Raw genomic sequence first — 25,038 nt, 5'->3', positions numbered from 1 at the left:
CAGCTGGCCAACTCGCTGCACTCCATGTCGCATCCAAATGGAAAAGGCAGAGGTAGCAACCCCTGGGGGAAAGTCAGGATTATCGAACAAGGGAGTCAAGGGGGAAAATTTTGAGGACACGCAGGGAAGTTTACGCAATCTATTCCAGCGAGCCAAAGTTGGGCCTATAGTGGGATGGGAGACAACAGGAATCTTAGACATCCAGGGATACTGTGCTATATGTATGGGCAAAGATACATTTTCAAGGTGAACCCACTGTTTAATGTCAGTTGTCCGGGACCACTCCATGATCCTGCCCAGCATTACTGCGTCATAGTAACCTGAGAAGTGTGGGAGTTGAAGCCCTCCCATATGTCTACGTCTAAAAAGGATAGCATGCTGAAACCTCGGTCTCTTATTACCCCATACAAAATTTCTAACAACATTGAGTAATTCCCGTAACCAGGCTTTGGGGATATGTATAGGTAGTGTCTGAAGAAGATATAGAACCCTAGGTAGTACATTCATTTTCACTACGCTAATTTTACCAAGCCACGAAAGCCTTTTGGTACCCCAGTCTTTGAGTTCGGAGTGTAGTAGCTTTTTAAAATTATCGGCAAAGAGACGGGAAAGGTCAGTGCATAGGGTGACCCCGAGATATTTCAGGCTAGAGGGATGCCAGGAAAAGGATTGCTTGAGCCCAGCTATGGAGTGGGGGGGAGCAGACACATTCACAGCTACAGACTTTGAATAGTTCACCTTAAAATTAGAAAGAGAGCCAAATTTCTGAAATTCGACCATCAGATTGGGTATTGAGACAACCGGATTGGATAAGACGGCTAACAGGTCGTCTGCGAACAGACCCAATTTGTAATCAGCATCCCCAATTTTGAGGCCAGTGATGTTTGGGTTGAGTCTAATAGTGCATGCAAGGGCTTCCATACATAGTATAAAGATAAGGGGTGATAGAGGGCACCCCTGTCTGGTACCATTATTTATTTTTACCGGGTCCGAGAGTGCACCATTAATTTTAATCCGTGCCGTGGGAGAACGATAAAGCGCTAATATTCGATAAAAGCCTACAGGGCCGAAACCCATGTGTTTCAAAATTCCTTCCATAAATATCCAACTGACTCTGTCAAATGCCTTCTCGGCATCAGTGGATAGCAGGACCACTGGGACGGAACCACCAGAAGCTAAATGTATTAGATCTATGGCTTTAGTAGTATTGTCCCGCGCCTCCCTCCCAGGCACAAACCCCACCTGATCCGAGTGTATTAGGGTAGGAAGCAGGGTCTTAAGCCTATTGGCAATCAATTTCGCAAACAATTTAACATCAGTATTAAGGAGGGATATCGGGCGATAGCTGGCGCATTGAGTCGGGTCTTTACCTGCCTTAGGAATGACTGTAATGTGTGCTTCCAAAGATTGGGGGGAGAACCCACATTCATTCCAAATTGTATTAAAGGCATCAAGCATTTTGGGCAAAAGAGTCTTTAAAAAGTTTATAATCTGCAATGGTGAATCCATCTGGACCTGGACTTTTTCCAGATGGCGTGTTTTTAAGGGCTGTCTCGAGTTCTAAAATGGAAAAAGGAGAATCTAACCAAACACTGTCTTCCTCTGACAGTCTGGGCAGGCCAGAATCGCGGAGATACTGGGCCACAAGCTCCCGAGACAAGGCCATAACTAATACATTTTATTGTCTGCTGGATTTACCACCACCGAGGACTACAAGTCATCCACCACCGAGGTCACGAATGGTTATGAAAGATCAGTGTTCGCAAAATACACGCTATAGCGCGTTTTTACGTGCTACAGAGAGTGAGGGACCCAGTTTTTCAATATTGCCGGGTCCTGCAGTACGCTCTGGGACTCTCAGACCTGTTGCAATCCTCAGTGTCTCCCCAGTCAATCACTGCCGGCAGCAGTGAACGGCTTCCAATTGGCTCATAAAGTCTAGCCACTCCCCCAGTGTTGTGGTACAGCAGCGTTCTCCAGTCTGACCGGCAGCCATGTGGAACTTTGCTCTGAACTGCAGTCTTGCTGTTCCCGTCTCACCACCAGCTGCGAGATAGTCTGGGATTCACCTACCCATGACCTCCCCAGCGGCTCAGTCCAGCATGATAGCCTATGACAGGGACAGCTAAACAAGTCTAATATACTGTGGCCAGGCCACCATTAATCACAGCACAAACGCTGCTGCAAGTATTTCTACTGCCTTATCTACCCAGGCTGGAACTCAGTCTGCCTTGCATTGATTCTGGGCACTGAAGGGTTAAACAGCTGGGAGCACTACTAAGACAGCAGACCTGTGAGTGGAATCAGTGAGAGAGCATACAGCTCACATTACAGTATGTTATTTTATGAACACATTTTCCTTTTTCACTGCATGCAATTTTCACTAACCAATAGGGGGTATTCATTAGCATTACAATATATATTTCACCAGTAGTGGACATTGGTGCATTAACTTTAAAGACTAACCTATACTAATATCAGTGGGCTAAACAATTGTGTGGATCCAATTTAATCCATGTGAATGTGCTCATACTGGAACGGCAATAAAGCCTGATTCAGAGATGGACGCTAATGTGATCGCAGCTGAAATTTCGCACGGACCGTAGCTGCAAAAATATGCTAGTATAGGGATGCTCACCGCTGCCTTCTCATCTGCGTCAGACGTGGTTTTCCAGGGTAAATACCAGTAGCATGGATCAGCCATGCAGCCCTTGTGGAAGGTCTGACCTTCAGACGTGCTGCATAGGAGATAGCAATGTCTAATTTATGCACACCCAGGTAACGGTCAGACACACCTGTGTTTTTCTAACCACCCCCCGTTACCTCCCCCAAAAGCTGACTACCTGTCGCTCACTTTGCGAATGGGTTCTGTGTGTGTGTGGAATCGCAAGACAATCGCTGCACGTGCACAGTGCGGGTTATATGCAGGGGCAACAGCAAAAATTCATTTCATACATCTCTGTATCAGGCCCTTAAGTGAGTGATTTATTTAGTAGTTGAAAACCCCATGTGCTTCAGCTTACTAACCCACATAGACATCAGCACAGCATCACATAGCTGTTATTATTGTGCTTTATATTTTTTGAGATTTCTACATTAGTATTATTGACCCAAATGATTTTATTTTGCCGGTTGATATTTGTGGATTTATCTAATTTAGACAATTTTCTGTGATTATTGCCCAAATGCCCCCATCACCGACACGGTCTCAACTGCTGCCTGCCCTTAGCCCCCTGTCTGCCCCCCAGCACTGCACCTGTTGGCTATGTGAGATGAAGCAAATATATTTATAAACATTATCTGTAAATGAGTGCGACTTTCCCTAGTGTACAGTATGTATAAAAGGCATGTGGGATGGTCTGATGGCATATGGGAAGCTCAATAATCATAAATTTTGATGGGACCCAGAAATTGTGGAGTAGGACCCTAATTTTTTAAAGTGAGGAGTCCCTGGGACCCACCTTTTTTTTTTGCTCAGCGCGATCACTGAAGATTATACCACAGAGAGATGAAGACAAAATATTGAAAACGGACAAACACACCACAAATGAATGACAGCTGTATGTATTTTAACTTTACCTGCAGACAGATCGCTCTTTTTAGGCATCAGGTCTTCTTTTGACAAATTGAACACTTTTTCTAACCTGCAAAAGAAGCAGACAGGGCTCAAATAGTGGCCACGTCCTCTACACTAGACGTTAGGTGGGTACACATTTTACGATGTGTACCCAGCCAACCTATCATGCGACAGGACCCGGCAGGGGTCTCTGCATCGCCAAGTGCATACACACTTGCCGATGTCGGGAGCGTCAGCAGGGGCCGTGCTGCATTCGGCAGCATGGCCCTTGTAATGGTGACGCCCGTAGGACCTGCATGCAGGTCCAGCGGGCGATGTCGCTAGCAATGTGCGGGAGCGCGCATAGTCAGTGACATTGAGGGTACACACTAGTCCAGGGGTAGCCAACCTCGGTCCTCAAGCGCTACCAACAGTTCACGTTTTCCAGACCACCTAGCTGGTGCACAGGTGTATCCATTATAGATTCACAGGTGGAGCTAATTAATACACTTGTGATTCTGTGAGGAGACATGGAAAACATGCACTGTTGGTAGCTCTCGAGGACCAGGGTAGGCTACCCCTGCACTTGATGTGCCCTATATGTAGTCTGATCCAGCCGGATTGGACGACATATCATCTAGTGTTTACCGGCCATCACACCACTCTAGTAAGTATACTACAATCAATGATATACCGCAATGGGCGACCTTTATAGCTATGAGATCTTTTATATGGATCCCCTGGTACTTAGAAAATCAAAGAATTGCTGGTCAGTGAGGACTTGTATTGTTTTTACTGTTTGATTTCCTATAACAGAAGGTAATCTCAGCATTTCCTGGGTTCCATTTTGTTACCTTAACAAAATTAGTACATCATCTGGTTACTGCCAATCTTGTGGCACTGACCGGGCTATGAGGGAATGTAAAAATGTTCCTTTAGCATGGAGGTGTTGCTTCATCGCTCTTAATTTTGTTTAATTGTAACTGCAACTCCTCCAGTGTTTGGAAAGTAATATTTCCTTACACATCCTATGTCCTAGGACTATTTCCTTCTTTGCAGAAATAGATTAAAATGAGACACAGCATAGCCCTCCATCTTCAATTGTTGTTCCCACTTCATCATTTAGGAGGATAAATATTACACTTTTCTCCAGTTCATATACTTGGAAGAAAAAACTAATCCATTATTAAGCTTGAGTGCAATTTCCATTTCACGTATTTTACTACATTCCATGTACTTCCAAAGTGTTATCTTCCTTCTTGTGTTAACAACTGTGAGCAGCATATCTAAGCAAAGTACTGAGAATGTTATATAGATACGATCACTGAGTGCCTCGTCCTGTAGTCACTGTGAGGAGCACATCTAAGCAAAGTACTGAGAATGTTATATAGATACGATCACCGAGTGCATCGTCCTGTAGTCACTGTGAGGAGCACATCTAAGCAAAGTACTGAGAATGTTATATAGATACGATCACCGAGTGCCTCGTCCTGTAGTCACTGTGAGGAGCACATCTAAGCAAAGTACTGAGAATGTTATATAGATACGATCACCGAGTGCCTCGTCCTGTAGTCACTGTGAGGAGCACATCTAAGCAAAGTACTGAGAATGTTATATAGATACGATCACCGAGTGCCTCGTCCTGTAGTCACTGTGAGGAGCACATCTAAGCAAAGTACTGAGAATGTTATATAGATACGATCACCGAGTGCCTCGTCCTGTAGTCACTGTGAGGAGCACATCTAAGCAAAGTACTGAGAATGTTATATAGATACGATCACCGAGTGCATCGTCCTGTAGTCACTGTGAGGAGCACATCTAAGCAAAGTACTGAGAATGTTATATAGATACGATCACCGAGTGCCTCGTCCTGTAGTCACTGTGAGGAGCACATCTAAGCAAAGTACTGAGAATGTTATATAGATACGATCACCGAGTTCCTCGTCCTGTAGCCACTGTGAGGAGCACATCTAAGCAAAGTACTGAGAATGTTATATAGATACGATCACCGAGTGCCTCGTCCTGTAGACACTGTGAGGAGCACATCTAAGCAAAGTACTGAGAATGTTATATAGATACGATCACCGAGTGCCTCGTCCTGTAGTCACTGTGAGGAGCACATCTAAGCAAAGTACTGAGAATGTTATATAGATACGATCACCGAGTGCCTCGTCCTGTAGTCACTGTGAGCACATCTAAGCAAAGTACTGAGAATGTTATATAGATACGATCACTGAGTGCCTCGTCCTGTAGTCACTGTGAGGAGCACATCTAAGCAAAGTACTGAGAATGTTATATAGATACGATCACTGAGTGCCTCGTCCTGTAGTCACTGTGAGGAGCACATCTAAGCAAAGTACTGAGAATGTTATATAGATACGATCACCGAGTGCCTCGTCCTGTAGTCACTGTGAGGAGCACATCTAAGCAAAGTACTGAGAATGTTATATAGATACGATCACCGAGTGCCTCGTCCTGTAGTCACTGTGAGGAGCACATCTAAGCAAAGTACTGAGAATGTTATATAGATACGATCACCGAGTGCCTCGTCCTGTAGTCACTGTGAGGAGCACATCTAAGCAAAGTACTGAGAATGTTATATAGATACGATCACCGAGTGCCTCGTCCTGTAGTCACTGTGAGGAGCACATCTAAGCAAAGTACTGAGAATGTTATATAGATACGATCACCGAGTGCCTCGTCCTGTAGTCACTGTGAGGAGCACATCTAAGCAAAGTACTGAGAATGTTATATAGATACGATCACCGAGTGCCTCGTCCTGTAGTCACTGTGAGGAGCACATCTAAGCAAAGTACTGAGAATGTTATATAGATACGATCACCGAGTGCATCGTCCTGTAGTCACTGTGAGGAGCACATCTAAGCAAAGTACTGAGAATGTTATATAGATACGATCACCGAGTGCATCATCCTGTAGTCACTGTGAGGAGCACATCTAAGCAAAGTACTGAGAATGTTATATAGATACGATCACTGAGTGCCTCGTCCTGTAGTCACTGTGAGCACATCTAAGCAAAGTACTGAGAATGTTATATAGATACGATCACCGAGTGCCTCGTCCTGTAGTCACTGTGAGGAGCACATCTAAGCAAAGTACTGAGAATGTTATATAGATACGATCACCGAGTGCCTCGTCCTGTAGTCACTGTGAGGAGCACATCTAAGCAAAGTACTGAGAATGTTATATAGATACGATCACCGAGTGCATCGTCCTGTAGCCACTGTGAGGAGCACATCTAAGCAAAATACTGAGAATGTTATATAGATACGATCACCGAGTGCATCGTCCTGTAGTCACTGTGAGGAGCACATCTAAGCAAAGTACTGAGAATGTTATATAGATACGATCACTGAGTGCCTCGTCCTGTAGTCACTGTGAGCACATCTAAGCAAAGTACTGAGAATGTTATATAGATACGATCACCGAGTGCCTCGTCCTGTAGTCACTGTGAGGAGCACATCTAAGCAAAGTACTGAGAATGTTATATAGATACGATCACCGAGTGCATCGTCCTGTAGTCACTGTGAGGAGCACATCTAAGCAAAGTACTGAGAATGTTATATAGATACGATCACCGAGTGCATTGTCCTGTAGTCACTGTGAGCACATCTAAGCAAAGTACTGAGAATGTTATATAGATACGATCACTGAGTGCATCGTCCTGTAGTCACTGTGAGGAGCACATCTAAGCAAAGTACTGAGAATGTTATATAGATACGATCACCGAGTGCATCGTCCTGTAGCCACTGTGAGGAGCACATCTAAGCAAAGTACTGAGAATGTTATATAGATACGATCACCGAGTGCCTCGACCTGTAGCCACTGTGAGGAGCACATCTAAGCAAAGTACTGAGAATGTTATATAGATACGATCACCGAGTGCCTCGACCTGTAGCCACTGTGAGGAGCACATCTAAGCAAAGTACTGAGAATGTTATATAGATACGATCACCGAGTGCCTTGTCCTGTAGCCACTGTGAGGAGCACATCTAAGCAAAGTACTGAGAATGTTATATAGATACGATCACCGAGTGCCTCGTCCTGTAGACACTGTGAGGAGCACATCTAAGCAAAGTACTGAGAATGTTATATAGATACGATCACTGAGTGCCTCGTCCTGTAGCCACTGTGAGGAACACATCTAAGCAAAGTACTGATAATGTTATATAGATACGATCACCGAGTGCCTCGTCCTGTAGTCACTGTGAGGAGCACATATAAGGAAAGTTATAGGAATGCCAAACAAAGATAAGATCACAGAGTGCCTCTTCATATAGTCACTATGAGGAGAACTGCTGCACAGCATAACAAAGTGGAATGTTGAGGGCATTTTTTTTTACTTTTTAATGTTAAGTTAATTCTTGATATTAGACCCCGTACCTATACTCAGAAGGCACAATGCCAGTCTAAAACACCACAGCATACAGGAGCCCAGCATAGGGCATTTTACAGACCGCATTTAATGCCCACTAGCAATATAATTAATTTCTCCCACAACTGACAGATGGCCTGTGAAAATTATTGGCAATAACAGGCCGGTTGCTTAAATCTGTAATTGTACTTGTCCAACATTTAAGTAAATCTGGACATTGCGGCACAAAAATTAAAATGGAGTCACTTTTATTTTGTAAAATCATCTCGCAGTAGAGGAGCAGAAATAGAACTCCGGGAAGAAACTTTAACCTCAAAACTACTCACTCAACCGTTTCATTATTTAAATCTAGTCTCTTAATTTTTCCTTCACAAATGTCATTATTTGCTTTCTTACAACGATGTCCATAGACAGACATTTATTGCCTGAGCTTTGTTCATAATCGAATATCTCCTTGGCATTATGAACTGTGCAACATGCAACAATAATGTAGGAAACTGTACATTTTCTATTGCCCACCATGTACGTACTTGGACTGTATGCCTTTCCACAGCATATTCTGTCTCTGAACCACATCCGGGTGCTTCTTCATAAAGTCTTCATTGTACGGCAACATGAACTCCCAACCTTGGTTGATTCTCGGGATGGCCATATGATCCAGGAAGTCCTTCACATCTTCTTGGCAGAGCTGGGGAGACAATGAAAGAGCTCTCCTGATGTTCAGAACTGATATTACAGTGATTATAACCACAAGTGCTAGTCCAAAGGTCAAGGAGGCCATTATTGTCATGTCTCAAGAGTCTATATTTTGGGCTCTCATATGAACACTTTGGTTACCTGGATCGGTGGTGGGCACTGTAAGGTCTCACTAGGTGACTAGGTCTCCACATTACACTTCAACAATTGTTGAACTGCGAGTCTTTTTCCAATCTCCAGGTTATAGGGTATGGTCAGTGACACAGGTCCACACAACAACAAGCTAATAACTACAGTCATAGTGATCACTGGTTAGAATTACCACTCCAGGGTGGAGGTAACCGACTAAGGGCACCCTCTTACCTATCATATATCTAATTCCATGGAAAGTGTCACTCAGCACAAAAGTGCCAATCTAATATGAAACAAATAAAGCATTCATCTATCAAACTCCCAAAATGATAACTATGTAACTGGCATTAGCACTTTGGAGGTCACTGTGGTATGGCCATCTGAAGAGCTTATGCAGCTGGGTCTGGTATGTTAGGTCGACAGTTCATTATGTCCACATGGATGAGAATGTCAACCTAATGTCAATGGTGGCTCAGTGGTCACTTTCGTGGTCCCGGTGGCTGCAGAGGCACCAGCACGGCTTCTGGTCCATCACTTTCGCCGCAGACCTCAGACGTAGCACCTTTTTTGGACAGTATTTTCTTGCTATCCTTAACTCCTACCCTTAGTGCCTAACCCAAGCCACCCCCTCTAACTCTAACCTCCCACCGCAGCCTAACCGTCGGCATTCACATGGCAACTTTCTAAGCATGTCGACATACAAGTGTCAACATAATGAATGTCGACCATGTGACTGGATCCAATGCGGCATAGCAGATCATATTTATACTAACTATACAAGTACATGACAGTCTATCAGAACCAAGTACACATGAAAGGAAAGTTTGGAGCTCCTTACCTTTGTAACAGCAGCCACCTCCTTCCTCACCAACCAGCGGTCTTGTGTGAACTTCCACATCTAGGAATAAACATGAAACTGGTTAGACCGCTTTACCCAGCTTCAGTCTCTGACGTTGCAGCCTAAAATGCCGATTATTAGATCTATGGCAGGGACAGAGGCCACTGCATGGCATAGTCAGGACACTCTGAACACAACAAAGGAATGTATGGAAATGAGTACACAACTAATGGCAGAAAGTGGGCTATAACCTTTATCAGCAAATCAGAGGTTCGCGACAATTTTACAAACCTTACAAGAAAGAGGACACCTGCAAATTTACTGGTTTCAGCAATTCTTTCATAGTTTTCTCAGTGCCCCAGTGTTCATAGATGCCCATCTGTGAAGCTTATAGGGGAACTTCTGTTTATTTGAGACACTGATGGTGAACGGTCAGCAGGATACTTAGCGCCCTGACCTCTCAGCATAGGATTGCACAAGGCACCTACAAATTACACAGTGCTTAAACAGAGTATTTAATCATTTGCACACACACGGGATATTTGTATGTGTGTGGGGGGACTAGAGCACTCAGAGAAGTGAACATACAAACTCCACACAAATGGGGCCATGGTCAGAATTTGACCCATGACCCTAAAACTGTATGGCAACAATGCTAACCACTGTGCTCCAAACTAACAAAGGTTATTTCTATTTAACCATCACATAACAAAAATACTTAAATGTGCCTGGTTAATATGTTGACTAAGCATAAAAATGTTGGCATATCAACACATGCAGATGTAGCCACTAGAGGGTGACTAATTGGATTTCAACATTTCCACCAGCTACTGAAGAACTGCTGTGAAAGAAATCATATTAGAATGAGTTTTCCAAATTCCAAGAGCCCCAAAGATAACCCACCATAAGGTTAAAGGATTTGCTTGATTTCAATTTAATGATTACAGCTCTAAATGCTGTGAAATAAGTTAACAGACACATCCATTAACAAGGCCATTCTTATTGGAGCCATCAATATTCTGCAGATCATATTCCACGGCAGGCATTTCCAAGCTCTGTACACTTACAACAAAGTCTCTTCCCCGACACAAAACCTCAGCAGAGACCCCGCTGTGTGGACTGGAGGACTCCTTCGGATACACCACATCACTGGACAAGAGAGAGATGACAGCATCGGCATTAGATTCATGACTGCTTCCAAAAGCAGCTCCCCTTTCCTAAATTAGTAAGTGCCGTCCTCTACGGCAGAGACTCCCAAACTCGGTCCTCAGGGCACCCTAACGGTCCAAGTTTTAAAGGATATCCATGCTTAACCACAGGTGACTTAATAGTACCTCAGTCAATTTGATTTAACCACCTGTGCTTAACCATGGACATCGCTAAAACCTCAACTGTTGGGGAGCCTCGAGGACCGCGTTTTGGAATCTCTGCTCTAGGGGATTGCCAGAACTACAAAAACAAGAGTACAGCTGGGAACAAACTATACCTCCCATCATTGTGAGGTAATAACTATGCATATATTGCGGCTATATGATCTATAAACTAAAACATACAGGGTGTGTGCTCATATAGGGGGAGAAGTATCATACAGTCTAGAGAGTGGACAAGTTAAGAAGTTACCCAAAGTAATTAATCAGCTTTTAGCTTATTTTATAGAATGTATTTGATAAACGCTAGTTAGATGCCGATTTGTTGCTATGGACAACTTTTCCACTATTTAGATGGTTTGATAAATTTTTCCTTTAAATGTCCAAATTCCAGCAGATTGTAACTTTTGTCATCCAAAGAACATCACATTGTCTGCAGACACACAGAACAGATAACACCTTTTCCTTTGGAAGTGTAAAAGGTACAGTTTATAGCCCAGTCATTTGAACACTACAGTGTAACTGTTATAATATAAATGTTTTTGCAATGTATCAGGCTTTTTTTATCCCTGTTACTTTTTAACTAGATGCACGCATGATATAAGTTACTATATTTATTAGGAACTTGTTAGAAAAAAAATAAAAACATTTTGTACTTCTTGTAAGATCCTTTTGTAGTGTATTGTATTGGGAAGGAGACACAAAATGATCGTATAATCCCTGCCTGTTAAAGGGTGGACACTACGGAAAAATGACGAGCTACTTCTGCAGGCCGTAATGCCAGGCATGATGGAACAAATATAACACTGCATCAATTAGAAGGCAACCTGTCGACTACAGAATAAAATCACCAACACCACAAAAATATATATACACATGGGAAATACTCAGTGCATCCCATTACATACAAGGGACTTAATGGTAAATGCAAATATATTCTCTTCCTGTGCGATACTTATGTGGAGACTACATGTTACATTGCAAACACCACACAGAGGAAACACCTACTCTACTGAACACCTTGCTCAAGGGGGTCTTTACCAGTACCACTGTAAAACTTAATTTAAGTGTGGGTGGAGGACACCGTTACAGTCTTGATTCCAGACAGGCTCTTCCTGGGTCTGTGACCCGGATGGTAGGGGAGGAGGGGGGTCAGTTTCCTGACAGAAATTCCTTAACAATAAGTGCACACAACTAGACAGCAGCCTTCTGACCCTACTGTTTCTAGAAAGGGTTACTTCTATACAGCTTAAACATCTTCCAAATCATGAGGAGACACCATCGCGGGATAGAAGGGAGAGGGGCACAGATTGTCTTAATTCAGGAGGATGACAGACACCAGCTTAGGAAGGAAATCAAAAACCAGATGCAATATTGCTTGATCATGATGGCATAAAAGGAACAGAGCCTTGCATGAAAGGGCAGCCAACTCAGAAAATCTTCTGCCCAAGGCGTTGGCCCCAAAGAAGCAACCTTATAAATTTGAACTCTTAGTTTATGAGTAGATTAATCTAAGGGGATCTGGTCAATATCCGGGCACATGGAATGCCATTGCTTAGAATACCGGTGGCGGAATCCTGACGCCGGCTCCCCAAAGACAAGTAGCGGGGTTAGGGGCTAAGGTTAGGCAATATGGGGAGGGTTAGGCACTAAGGAAGGGAGGGGGGGGGGAATTAGGTTAAGGCACTAGGGAGGGAGGGTTAGGGGTAGGAGATGGGCTAGGATACCTACCAACAAATGTCGGTATCCTAACCCTGTTGGGTTGCAGGCATCGGGATTTTGACTGCCGGGATCTCGAGCGCCAGCATCCCGTACCCAACCCAATCTGAGGGACCTTTAGATAGGAGTTTGAGGAAGAAGATTAAATTCCAGAGATGCCAGGGAGACCAATAATGGGAGCCCCCCCCTTAATGCGAGAATGAGGCAATTGTACACTGAAAATAGACCAGCACAAAATAATGGACTTGTAGAGGAGCAGCACATCCCTACATGCAGTCCTGACTGCAGAAAGTCCAGGTGATGCAGTGCAAAGAAAACAATAATAGATTTGTATTCCATTTGTCAAAGTAGGAGTGGGATACATGGGAATACAGCTTACTAGCCAGTAGCTTTGTTTGAATGAGATTCAGAACTGCAGATTCAATAGCCACTGTTAAAAAGTTGATAAGGAAAGAGATTGGGTTAATCAGCCCTTAGGAACCATGACTTCTGATTGCAAGGTCCTTCTGGACCAGTTTTCTGGCATAATCTTGGAAGCATGGCCAGAAGAGGGAAGAGGTATGCCAAGCAGTAGTGTGGGGAACTTTCATGGTGTTTGAGCCGATTGGCAAAGGATATCAGTAGTGGTCTATAAACTGCAGGACTTTGAAGCTGTGCAAAGATGCTATCAGATACACCTGTGGTTCCTTAATTTGATGTAAACTGAACAAACACATTAGGTTGTGTTTTTCACCCCCAAAGATTTGGAAGGTCACGATCAATGACACAGACTTTCTCCAAGCCACGAATCGGTCATGCTTGGCCATCTCCTTCCTGCTCCTGTCCCCTCTGAGGGTGATGTATGCAACAAAAGTGGTACTGTGCAGAGATACCCTTCAGGCCAACCATCCCATGGAGGAAGACACAACTTATCCAAAGATCAACAAATGACAAGGTGGTCTAGAGCATGGGCCAAGGTGAACAGATACCAATCAGGGAAAAGAAGAGTAGTCCATCTTTTAACAGGAGAGAGAAACACCTGCAAGCTGAGCAACAGGAGAATGGGATGACTGTGTGAATGGCACCACCTGCTTTACTGGCAATAGCAACCTGAAGCTAGCCAGCGTTGAATTAGACAAACTGAATCTCCTCCTCAGTTACCACCAACACGCGTAAGACCTGTATACACTCTACTGCTGGTGCCATGTACTGATGGCAGATAAACAACACCCTGTCCTAATTGGAAGAACCTCTCTGGGGGAAGAAGGCTTCCCCTGAGCCATGCTGAAGATCAACTCCAGAAAAGTAATTATCTGCTATGGAACCAGAGAGGACTTCTGGTGGTTAATCAACCAGTATAAAAATTACACGCTAATCAGGGCTAGGTGAAGGTAGGCTCTATTCTCTTCCTTGGATCAGGTGGTCATCCAAGTACAGTATAACGATGACCCCATGTAGTAAAGGTACCGCCAGTAATGATGCCAGCATCTTTGTACACATTCTGAGCAAACAGCAGTACTAAAAATTGGAAGTGCCAGCCGTGGACTGCAAATTGAATAGATAAATTAAACCATCGCTTTTGCGGGCCACAAATGTAGGCGTTATACCCATTAACAATAAGTTTCTATTATATTTTATGTTTGGTCTTTGATCCAATAAAAAAAAAATGAAAACGCCCAATTATTGTTGATTTCTGGGACTTGGTTCATACTCTCTTGAACACCAGATATGGCACATGGTGGCAATGGAGGCGATACCTTACTACCTTCATGACAGAGGCCACGTTTCCAACCAAGTTTGGGCTCCCTGGCTCTTTGCGGAACACAGACCCTCCTCTCCCTCTGTATCTATAATCTCTCCCTCCTAGACGACCCATGGGTGGTGAATACTCTCTCTTTTCACCAGCTCCATTTTCTTTGCTCTTGACGATTTTTCTTTCCTTTCTCTTCTTTCTTGATCCTTAACCAGAGGTTATTTATATAACCCTATCTTGTGGTTCCCCTCCCCTATACTCGTCCCCCTTCTTACTTACCCACATTCCGGCTTATTTCATTATTACCGTTACATTTCTCTTTTCGAAATAATGGAAAAATTGGACATCCATTAATGTTTACTCCATTTTACTGCACATTTTTTGGCAACTGTTTACTCCAAGATTTAACTTGTATACACTGTGGCATTTTCTCTGTATTTAATGTGTGCCCTCTTTCCCTACGCCACAATACTATTGATTGCGTTTCTTTTTTTGTAATTTTGACTGACCATTCAAAATAAAGAATATAATATATATATATATATATATATATATATATATATATCTATATCTATCTATATCTATCTATAAAATAAATCCAATAGAGGTACAGAAATTCTCACATCCATGGGAGAGCAGAGCCTCCAGTATCAGTCTGTTTTATAGAGGAATATTGGATTCTAAAGCTGTGGAAGATCATTTCCCTGATTTAAAGCGGCAATTCTGTAAAAAGGCAAAACTAGGTTGTTTTTTTCTTTATCTTTTGAGGAGATATATATATTTTTTTTCCTAAATCTAGTGTCTGCAACTTGCAGGCTGTTACATATAGCCAAGACTCGGCTTCTCAGGGGAAAACAAACATGAGGAAGGAGTCCTGTAGAGGAGGATAGCTTAGAACCTTATGGTCTTGGGACTGTCAAACCACCCTGGGCTTGACTGAAAATCCAAAAGTTGGAAAGAGCTACAGCATGAGGCTCTGCCAAATTCACTAAAGAATCCTCAGAGGATGGAAATAGTTGTGAGAAAAGCTTCCACGATTTTCCATCCACCTTAATGTCGTCAGTGGAAAAACAGGATTTTGGTACTTACCGATAAATCCCTTTCTCCGATTCCACAGGGGACACTGGAGTTCAAGACAGTGGGGTATAGACGGTGGTAGAGTAGAGCCTGGCACTTTAAATAATTTAGAAGTGTGACTGGCTCCTCCCCCTCTATGCCCCATCAGCCCCAGTTTAAGAACTGAGCCCGAGAGGAGACGGAGGACAACAGGAAAATGAGGAGAAGGAGAAGACCACAGAACGGAACAAGTCCAACTGAAGGAGAACGGAAGAAACCACTGCAGGGAACACATGCAGTCACACAACTATATAAAGACCCACAACAGGCAGGTACGCCGCGCCGGGCGGGCATCCAGTGTCCCCTGTGGAATCGGAGAAAGGGATTTATCGGTAAGTACCAAAATCCTGTTTTCTCCTTCATCCACTAGGGGACACTGGAGTTCAAGACAGTGGGGACGTCCCAAAGCCAACCTCCCGGGTGGGAAGCGCGGAGGACATGCCGACCCTTCGGCCAACCGAACAGGGACCGCATAGAACCGGAGGTTCAACGGAAGGCAAGAGCTGAGAATCAAGTGTCGTGAGCCAGGAGACAAACAGAACTCCGTGCGGAACAGACACAGAATACCACAACGTACAGTAATCGAATGGAATAAGCGGCTAGCGAGAAAACACCCTCAGATGAGAAGCATCAGAACACTGTAAACTCAGCTGAAAACAGACCAAGCCAGACTGTTGGGAGCAGAGAACTCCTACCCGAACCCATAGGAGAAGGGCAGTAACCCGAGAAGAAACCTCGAGGAAACCGTACCAGATTTGGAAACAGGAAGCTGCCACATTTGCAGATAGCAGAATACCAGCACTGCTGGACATAACTCATATAGATAGAAGTATAACGATACCAATCTACAAAAACAGAGAGTCCACAGACTCCTAACAAAGAGTATACAGGGAGGTAAAAGTCAAGGCCGCACAGTCACCCTGACACCCTTCTGGAAGTCCAACTACTACAAAGTTGTTAACCTGCGGAAGGATGAGATCATAGAAATCTCTGAGTGGAGATCACCCTGGGCATGAGGCCGAGGCGGCTTCGAGAGGATTGAGATTACAATACCTTTCAGAGGGTTAGACCGCAGTACAACCCATTCTGAGAACAGGAATAAACCAGCAACTGAAACTCTGACGCTAAAGAGAAAACAACGGACAACTTCCAACATGATGGAAGTGCATAGGTAGTAGTAACTGCTGGCCTGAACATAGCATGAAAACAACCAGGAAGATACCAGTCAGGTACCTGTCAGTATGATAAAAATATCAACAGCTACTGAACAGGAAACCCACCAGGCCCCCTGAGTGGAACATAGTGACTGTCACACTTCTATGTAAAGATGTGCAGTAGCCCAGAGATGTGCTTTGGTCCATAACGCCAACAGATTCTAGTAGAATTGGGTCTCAATGTTGTAACTATGCACCAACACTCCAGGAAAATTCTAAAGTGTAGAGCCAACTGATTAAAAGAGCAGATGGCTGCTAGGAGGCAGTAAGGGAGAAGAATTCTATGTATGTCAGTTTACATGAAATAGGAGCCTCTACCGAGGCATTAGTGGGTAAGCTCTCACCTGTGAGCGACCAGAAGCCCTCTGGCCGAAATGTAGAATGTCACTGACCTGCTCTATCGCAAAGCAACCCGCCACATTAGGAATAGAGAGTAGCTTCAGTGGGCTAAGACCAATGCCCTACAGCACGTACTTCAGTCTGGAGATGTGCAGTAGAAAATACTGTGGAAACTAGCAAAATGTTAGTGGAGACAAGAAGGTCGTAAAACAGGACTCTATACCTGAGCCTGTTCCATTAGAGACGTGTATCTGTAGATTACACTCATACCCCAAAAACGGTCTGCTAGTTTAAGTATCCTTACATAAATATTTACAATGTGTATTATGCCGACAATAATATGGAGTACCGGAATCGATACTGAGAAGGGTACCTGTACTTAGACATACAACTCGTTAGTTATCCCAAGCAAAGAAGGGAGATATCAGTAGTGATAACCCCAGTAGGGTTAAACAGAAAACAGGTTTTTGTTGCCCAATTATTAGGAAATATACATACAAGGAATGGGCGTCTTACAAGTTTGCTACCAAGTGCATCACTGTAATGATAATAGGTCCCCCGAAACGGGGCGCCATAGATATAGACTGACATGAACCGAGCTATATAAGTATATATCCTTATATACATGTGACATGTCTAGGGTCCATACTAGAAGCAATGCCTTAGGGAATTGTGACTATCACTATGTAAGCTGCAGCACATGACTTTAGATTATAGAGCCACCATATAATATGTATGCATATAGCCTACAGCTTTTGATAATCCCAGGCGGCTTCCCATGCGTGCTATTATAGGTAACCTAATGCTTGTGGAAGTATAGGCCTCCTACACATATACATGTATATACACACACAACCCAATCCCCAGGGAGAGATCGTGTTAAGCGGAGTTATTGTACCAACTACCGCATCAGGAGTCCAGCCTCCAATCGCAGCCTTCTATCAATATGCTAGGTATCAGACATAAAACTGATAAGAACAGATCCTACCCCTGCTCTTATGGTAAGGATAAGAAGCGATATCCACATATGCATACGCATACCTACATACAAATTTAGTAGGTGACGATAATATTGTAAAATTAGAACATGAGCAAAAATTAAAGCCATGGAAGGAACTGAACCCAAGGACAAAATTCACTCCAGCATGTATATGTTCTACTGCAGGGCTAGTATAAAATACAATATACATATTACACACACACACACACATATATATATATACATACCATACACGTGGCTTACCTCCACGCAGGGGAACTGCTCATGTACCGCATGTGGCCGTCACTCTGCTACTGCGCAGGGGCAGGATATGTTAGCTGCGTGCTGTCCCAGACTGGTTTAGATCCTGGGACCCTTCTGTTACAGGTGGACTCGCCTTAGCAGGTGAGCCATTTTAGCACCAGATTAACCCATTTTTCGAAGTGGGAATCAAAAAGACTACCTCAGTGCTGTGAGGCCGTAATGCCAACAACTACACTAGCCGCACGTTACTAACCTCTTCCTGTATGTGCTGCTGAAGGGAACACATGAGATATAAATAGATGCACATATGCATACCTTCTAAGGTAAGCACAGAAAGCTGGTGAAAGGTTTTAAGACCAGCCTATAATGTAGTATATGTGCTGCCACATATATGCATGGGAAGATACTGCCCCTCTTTAAGGCGAGCCCATGTGAGGCATAAGCCTGGGGATGGGACGCCAAAATGTGCTAACCCTGGGTGAAGGGTATGCTATAACCATAAGTTCTGGCAGCAGCACCAGAACAGTAGAGCTAGTACACCATGAGGCTATGATACTTCACAGGCTGAGATACCAAGCCATTAGATTAAGCTAGGCGCCCTTTGTTATAGAACGAAGGGAAGCCTGCCAAGCGGCGCTGCATTGGCGGGACAGTCTCGTCAATCCCTCGCTTCTAGCTGTGATGCATCAACTGAACTGGCCTCTTTCAGAACTGCCTAACGTGGTGTTATGGTGCAAAAGGGAATTGGGCTAGTTCCCATACAGCTAGCAACCAGCTATCCACTGTAGCTAGCACTAAACTCCTGTCATACAAGGACAGGGCCTCCCCTACCTTTTGCGCTGAAGCAATCCCAGTGTGGTAGGCGTAAGAGACCCACGCTAAAGCACTCCCTGCTGCAGGTAATGCACTGAGCTATCATGCTTGTGAGCAGTAGTAACTACAGTCCTTAAAAGGGAAGCAGGGGGCGCTGTTTGTTCATGAATACCGCGCTGTGCGTGTGCAAACTGCTACACTCCAGTCAGCACAGCGCTGCTAGCCCCCTTAATAGTATAAAGCGGTGATGCTGTCCTGCTGTGACAGGAGCGTGATGGTCATACAGCGCTGCATCGGGGAGCCGCATTGTGCTGGTATAACTTAAGGCTATTAGCCCTATGTTATAGCTAACAGGGAAGCCTGCTCAGCCCAGCCAGGAGCTGCGGGACGCAGCATCTCCTCCTGAGATTTAGATGAGGAGCGTTGCTAATTTTTAAGACCAGCCTAAGCAAAGACAGTGCTGCCTGCACCGGGAGAACATACAAACTCCACACAGCAAGAGCCGTGGAGAGATCCGAGCCCTGCGCTGATACTTATTTTGTAGCTAGCACTATACTCCTACTTTTGTGCTAGCAGCACTCCCAGCGTGGGAGGGGGAGGGGGTCGCGTAGGATACCCACGCTAATTAACCCTGTTGCAGGAGTTGGAGGCAGCCGCGCTCATTCAGGCGCTGGTCTGCACTGCACTGCATCTTTAACCAGCGGCAGGCAGTGGTGGCTGCCCCGCTGGTTGGGCTGTTGCATGCCCGCGATTAGGGCCGCAAAGGGGGCGTGGCTTTGCCCCGAGTGTGGCCACCATTTTAACACTGGGGGGGCTGCTGCTGCCTGCTCTAGACGCGGCAGGATGCCCTCCCAGGTACCTCGGAGGTCCCTTCATGGGGGGACTAATGCAGAGTATGTTTGCGCAGCACCGCTAACGGACCGGCAGACCGCGCTGCTCTCAGATGAGAGCTTAGAGCACGAGCCCGACTACAGATGGCGCGGCTATTATTATGCCTAAAATACCGGCTATCAGTGTGTGCGCGCGCGCGTGCACTGTAAGGCTCGCCTCTGCCCAATTACTAGGAAAAAGTGGGCTGGGCGTAATATAGGGAAGACAACCTTCCTCCCGGCCCTTCTGAGTAAGCAGCACTTCACAGTAAGCAGCCTGCCTGTCCTCAGCTTGTTAAATAAAAAACAAAAAATAAAAATTATACGAGAAAGGCTGGAGACAGCCTGATGTGCGACCGGCTCTCTCGGGCACATTCTAAAAACTGGGGCTGATGGGGCATAGAGGGGGAGGAGCCAGTCACACTTCAGAATTATTTTAAGTGCCAGGCTCTACTCTACCACCGTCTATACCCCACTGTCTTGAACTCCAGTGTCCCCTAGTGGATGAAGGAGAAAAACAGGTCTAGAGCCAGCAATGGAGCATGGAAGTGCATGCAAACGGCTCAGACCAGCGTGTTCTGTCCAGAGGATAGCTTAGCCTTGTGCTGGGAAGATTTATCTCTGCAAAAGGCATAATGTCTATGATAGGAAATCAGAATACTGCAGTACATGCCATAAACCCGCCACACAGTGACTCTGCAATACACACAAACACTCCAAGAAAGGTGTCTAGAGAAAAAAGCAGCAGAGGGTAGAAGATGCAACCTGGAGGCAAGTGGCAGGCCCTATAAGCCTCAGCAGTTGTAAAGCTTAAAAAAAGGATCAAGTAATATGCAGCGGTGACACAAACACTCAAGGATACATCCAAACTAGTCATGTGGCCTACTAGCCTGGTAAGCAAAGGTCTGTCCTGCTTTTTGCCATTTTTTTTTTTTTTATTGAGTTATTTTTATTGAAATATAAAACAAAACAAATAATTAACAAAACTAAATGCACATGCATAAAATCACATAGCACATTAATAATAGTCAGATACTGTATATACACAACTTGCTAAATTTTTAAATAATCTTTGTAATTAACAAGACAGAACTAGAATAAATAGTAACATCGGTGCTAAATAATCTTGACAGAATCATATACAGAATATGTAGTATAACTGTATAAAAATTAAAGCAGCTGGACAAAGTAAGACACAGCATTGTCGCAAACCATCATATATGCTGGATCAACAGCACAAGAATGACAATTTGTATAAGCTTCCAGACCAAGATGCAGATATCGCCATTACAGTCTAGAGCAGTGTTGGCTAACCTTGACACTCCAGCTGTTGTGGAACTATATATCCCAGCATGCCCTGCCACAGTTTAAGCATGCCCTAATAGCAAAACTGTAGCAGTGCATGCTGGGTTATGTAGTTCCATAACAGCTGGAGTGTCAAGGTTAGCCATTACAGTCTAGGCTGCTTTATGCCATTTCAGTGACACTCAGATCCATTCTGAGCCAGCAAAGGACAGATAGAATTTAAGCCTTACACACTAGTACTAATAAAGAGATTATGCCGAGAAATACAGGAATGCAGCGGGTGACTGTTGTGATCATATAACTATGGGAAGGGAAAAATAAAAGAAAGAAAACTCCTATGTTGGGCACCAAGAAAGAACAGACTTCAGGGTTCATGTCTGGGGGTATTTGGCCTGCATGTGGGACAGTTTATCATTTTTTAATTTTTTCTTGCTCAGTGTCCAAACTCCAGAAGCACCTTTTCTATCCTTGTTTTACAGCCCCCTCAATGTAACTCATGAAAAGTCAGGTTTTATCAAATGACAAACATCCTGTACTCACCTCTTAACGACCCAGTTTCCCTGGACCAACATTGCCACCTGCTGAATGCATCGCAGAACTGTAATGGATTCTGTTCCTGCTGCCATTAAACCCATAAGATTTGCAAAAGGTATTACCTTGACTGCAAGAATAAAATCAGGGAAAAGAAAGATAGAGCTCATTAGAACAATAGCTTAATAAAACTAATCTTAAACAGTGAAGGGGGTGTATGGTAGTTAATGTAGACTGTAGGGTCCAATGGGACAGAGACAGATATGAATGATTAGAGAGAAAAGCAACCGAGCGGGAATAGAACGCCCTATGCCTAATGTACAGTGCTTTGGGTCCTATTAGGACAAAGGGGTCTATTTACTAAGATTGTTAGGAGATAAAGTGAACGTAGGTAAGGTACCAGCCAATCAGCTCCTAACTGTCATTTTTCAAACACCACCTGTGACTTGGCAGTTAGGAGCCGATTGGCTGGTACCTTATCTCCATTCACTTTATCTCCTAACCAAGCTTAGTAAATAGACCCCAAAGTCTCTATTTAACTAAATATTAATAACTCATCTTCAAATGGAGGGAGAACCAATCACAGGAAACAATCTCATGACTACGGCTTGTGATTGGCTCTTCCTCTCACAACCACCTAGGAAATTATCATCCCAAGTAGTAATGCAGCTTCGAGAGTCAGACTGTGATGTGGTGATGGTGGAACATTCAGCAACTAAATTTTCTCCCCCTTATTCAGACCGGTAATTAGGACGTACCATTCTTCATCAAGATCTTGATCTGGTCAGCCAGTGGCAGAGTCCTCAGTTGAGCCATTGACAATACATTGCTCGGAGCAACTGGTTTCTCACTGTTTGAGAAAATCGCATGATCAGTTCTGCTGTAAGATTTGTGCCCATTACAATTTGTTTTTTTACAGAAATCAACCCCAGAAGAATAATTAAATGAAACCTTATGCTGGGTACACACTTAGCAATGTGTACCCAGTCTGACATCACTGGCGACGGGACCCGGCACACGGCAAGTGCATATACACTTGCCGATGCCAGGTCCGACGGGGATGGAGAGACGTGTCATGCTTCATTCTACAGCATGGGATAGTTAGCGACATCTCCCGTCTGTCCGGCAGTATGGCCGACGGGCGATATCGCTAGCAATCCGCAGGAGCGCGCATATCATGGGTACACACTAGATGATGTAACTTATAGGTCACTCCGATTCGCAGGATCAGATGACCTATCGTCTAGTTTGTACCCAGCATTACAGTTAACAGCCAATGTGCTTCTCACTGCAAATATCATAAATAATCACGCATATAAAAATATGGCACTTACGTCTCTTCCTCAACTGTAGGAGGCATCAGCATCTGTAGATATTCACTGAAGCAAAGAAAATGAAACAACGTGATTATGCACCATAGATGGTTTAACCATCCAGCTTGCAGAGATGTCTGTAATGCATGATACCAAACTTGTTCTGCCCAATCTGAATCATCCTTATTGTAGCCAACACAATTATTCTGGCCAATCTGAATCATCCTTATTGTAGCCAACACAATTATTCTGGCCAATCTGAATCATCCTTATTGTAGCCAACACAATTATTCTGGCCAATCTGAATCATCCTTATTGTAGCCAACACAATTATTCTGGCCAATCTGAATCATCCTTATTGTAGCTACTTCTTAAAAAGATTTCAAAGTACCAACAAGGAAGAATCGGTTAGAAAATCTCTCAAACAACAGAAAGTGAGTGAATTCACCTAGAAAAGCTAATTTTTACCACACAATTTGTCCATCTTTTATACCCTGGCATTGTATACGAGGAAGGAAAGCAGTAAAAGGGCAGGTCCTGTGTTTTAGCATTACTTGTGGTAAGTGGTCATGACTGTATTGCATACCAGACTATAGAGAGGTTTGGTGTATTAATAGTCGCTACATAAAACATAGAATTGTTAATGCATAGAAGGCAAATACAGAAATTGGGGCTGATTCTGAGTCTGATGCCGATATTAGTGCAAATTGTAGAGGTTTATCTACTACTCTTGCATCTAAGTAGCTAAAAAGTGGCAGTGTGCATTCATCCCTTGGTGTGTGCGTACTGAGTCGCAGGATCCATTCAGATGTACGGAATCTGGAATGTATTAGGGCGTTCCAGGGCGGTGGCTACTCAGACGCAGGAAGATGCATCATCTTATAGTCATGTTAGGGGAGTGACGCAGAAGTGGTTGCGAATGCAGACAATCACTTACAAGTTTCGATGCTGTGTCTGATGGTTATGTCTAAAGACACATCAAGCTGGATACTTGCATCTAAAGAAGGACAAAGTGTGCATCCCAGTAATTGCACAGTCAGACACACGGATCAGTGTTCTCCCCAGAAAATGTAACCAGCCAGGTGGCATCAAGTAGCAGCAGGATGGGGGCCTTTGCAATAATGAAATTATATTCTATTGAATTAAACTCGAAATTAACAAATTAAATACTAATTATTCTCTTCTTTTTATAGGCCCCCTGAAACGCAGACAGTGGACGGAGGCAGTCAACTCTCTTCACTGGTGACCATTCCTGCCGGCAGCCGCACAGTCTTCCTTTTACACTGGGGTAAGGAACTGCTCTGCCCTCCAGTCGGACGCCACCCGGCACTAATGCGGCCAATAAATTGCGTTGTGGTGACATTTCTATATGAATCATCAGTACAGAGCGACTTTCGGCTGCTTCACAGTGCCGGACGGCAGAGGAATTTTGCCGGGTGGACCGCCAGAGAAATAAAGTGAGGGAAAACACTGCGGATGTACAGTACATCAGGAAAGAAATTTTACTAGTATAAGCAATAAGTCTCAGGCGTGACAGAATCAAAAGACACAAGCATGGACACCACTGCATCTGACTCAGAATAAGGCCTATAATATCTAAGGGCAAAAGGCAGCTTTTCCAGTCAACTTATTCCAAACAATGTGACAGAGGAACAACCATAGCCTAGGCACAGGGATGACATCCCTGGGGCAGCAGACGGTGTAATGGTTAGCATTACTGCCTCACAGCACGGAGGTCGTGGGTTCGATTCCCACCATGGCCCTGACTGTGTGGAGTTTGTATATTCTCCCTGTGCTTGCGTGGGTTTCCTCCGGGTACTCCGGTTTCCTCCCACACTCCAAAAACATACTGGTAGGTTAAT

General features: G+C 44.1%; 1 protein-coding gene across 3 annotated transcripts in view; it reads right to left on the bottom strand.

Annotated features, from left to right (window-relative positions):
• Nucleotides 1–25,038, bottom strand: part of POLR3E (RNA polymerase III subunit E) — a 62,244-nt gene that overhangs the window by 19,147 nt on the left and 18,059 nt on the right. For all 3 annotated transcript variants that reach the window (XM_088451943.1, XM_088451944.1, XM_088451945.1), the window contains exons 11-17: nucleotides 23,198–23,242; nucleotides 22,622–22,713; nucleotides 21,873–21,993; nucleotides 10,683–10,764; nucleotides 9,616–9,675; nucleotides 8,480–8,637; nucleotides 3,580–3,644 (exon numbers count right to left, since the gene is read on the bottom strand). In XM_088451943.1, the coding sequence (XP_088308069.1) occupies nucleotides 3,580–3,644; nucleotides 8,480–8,637; nucleotides 9,616–9,675; nucleotides 10,683–10,764; nucleotides 21,873–21,993; nucleotides 22,622–22,713; nucleotides 23,198–23,242 (623 nt within the window). The remainder of the gene's footprint in view (nucleotides 1–3,579; nucleotides 3,645–8,479; nucleotides 8,638–9,615; nucleotides 9,676–10,682; nucleotides 10,765–21,872; nucleotides 21,994–22,621; nucleotides 22,714–23,197; nucleotides 23,243–25,038) is intronic.

Source organism: Taudactylus pleione, unplaced genomic scaffold (assembly GCF_031769625.1).
Source record: "Taudactylus pleione unplaced genomic scaffold, aTauple2 ptg000032l, whole genome shotgun sequence".
In the NCBI taxonomy this organism is placed as follows: domain Eukaryota; kingdom Metazoa; phylum Chordata; class Amphibia; order Anura; family Myobatrachidae; genus Taudactylus; species Taudactylus pleione.
Note: the sequence above shows the minus strand (reverse complement) of the source record. Positions and strands in the feature narration are given on the sequence as shown.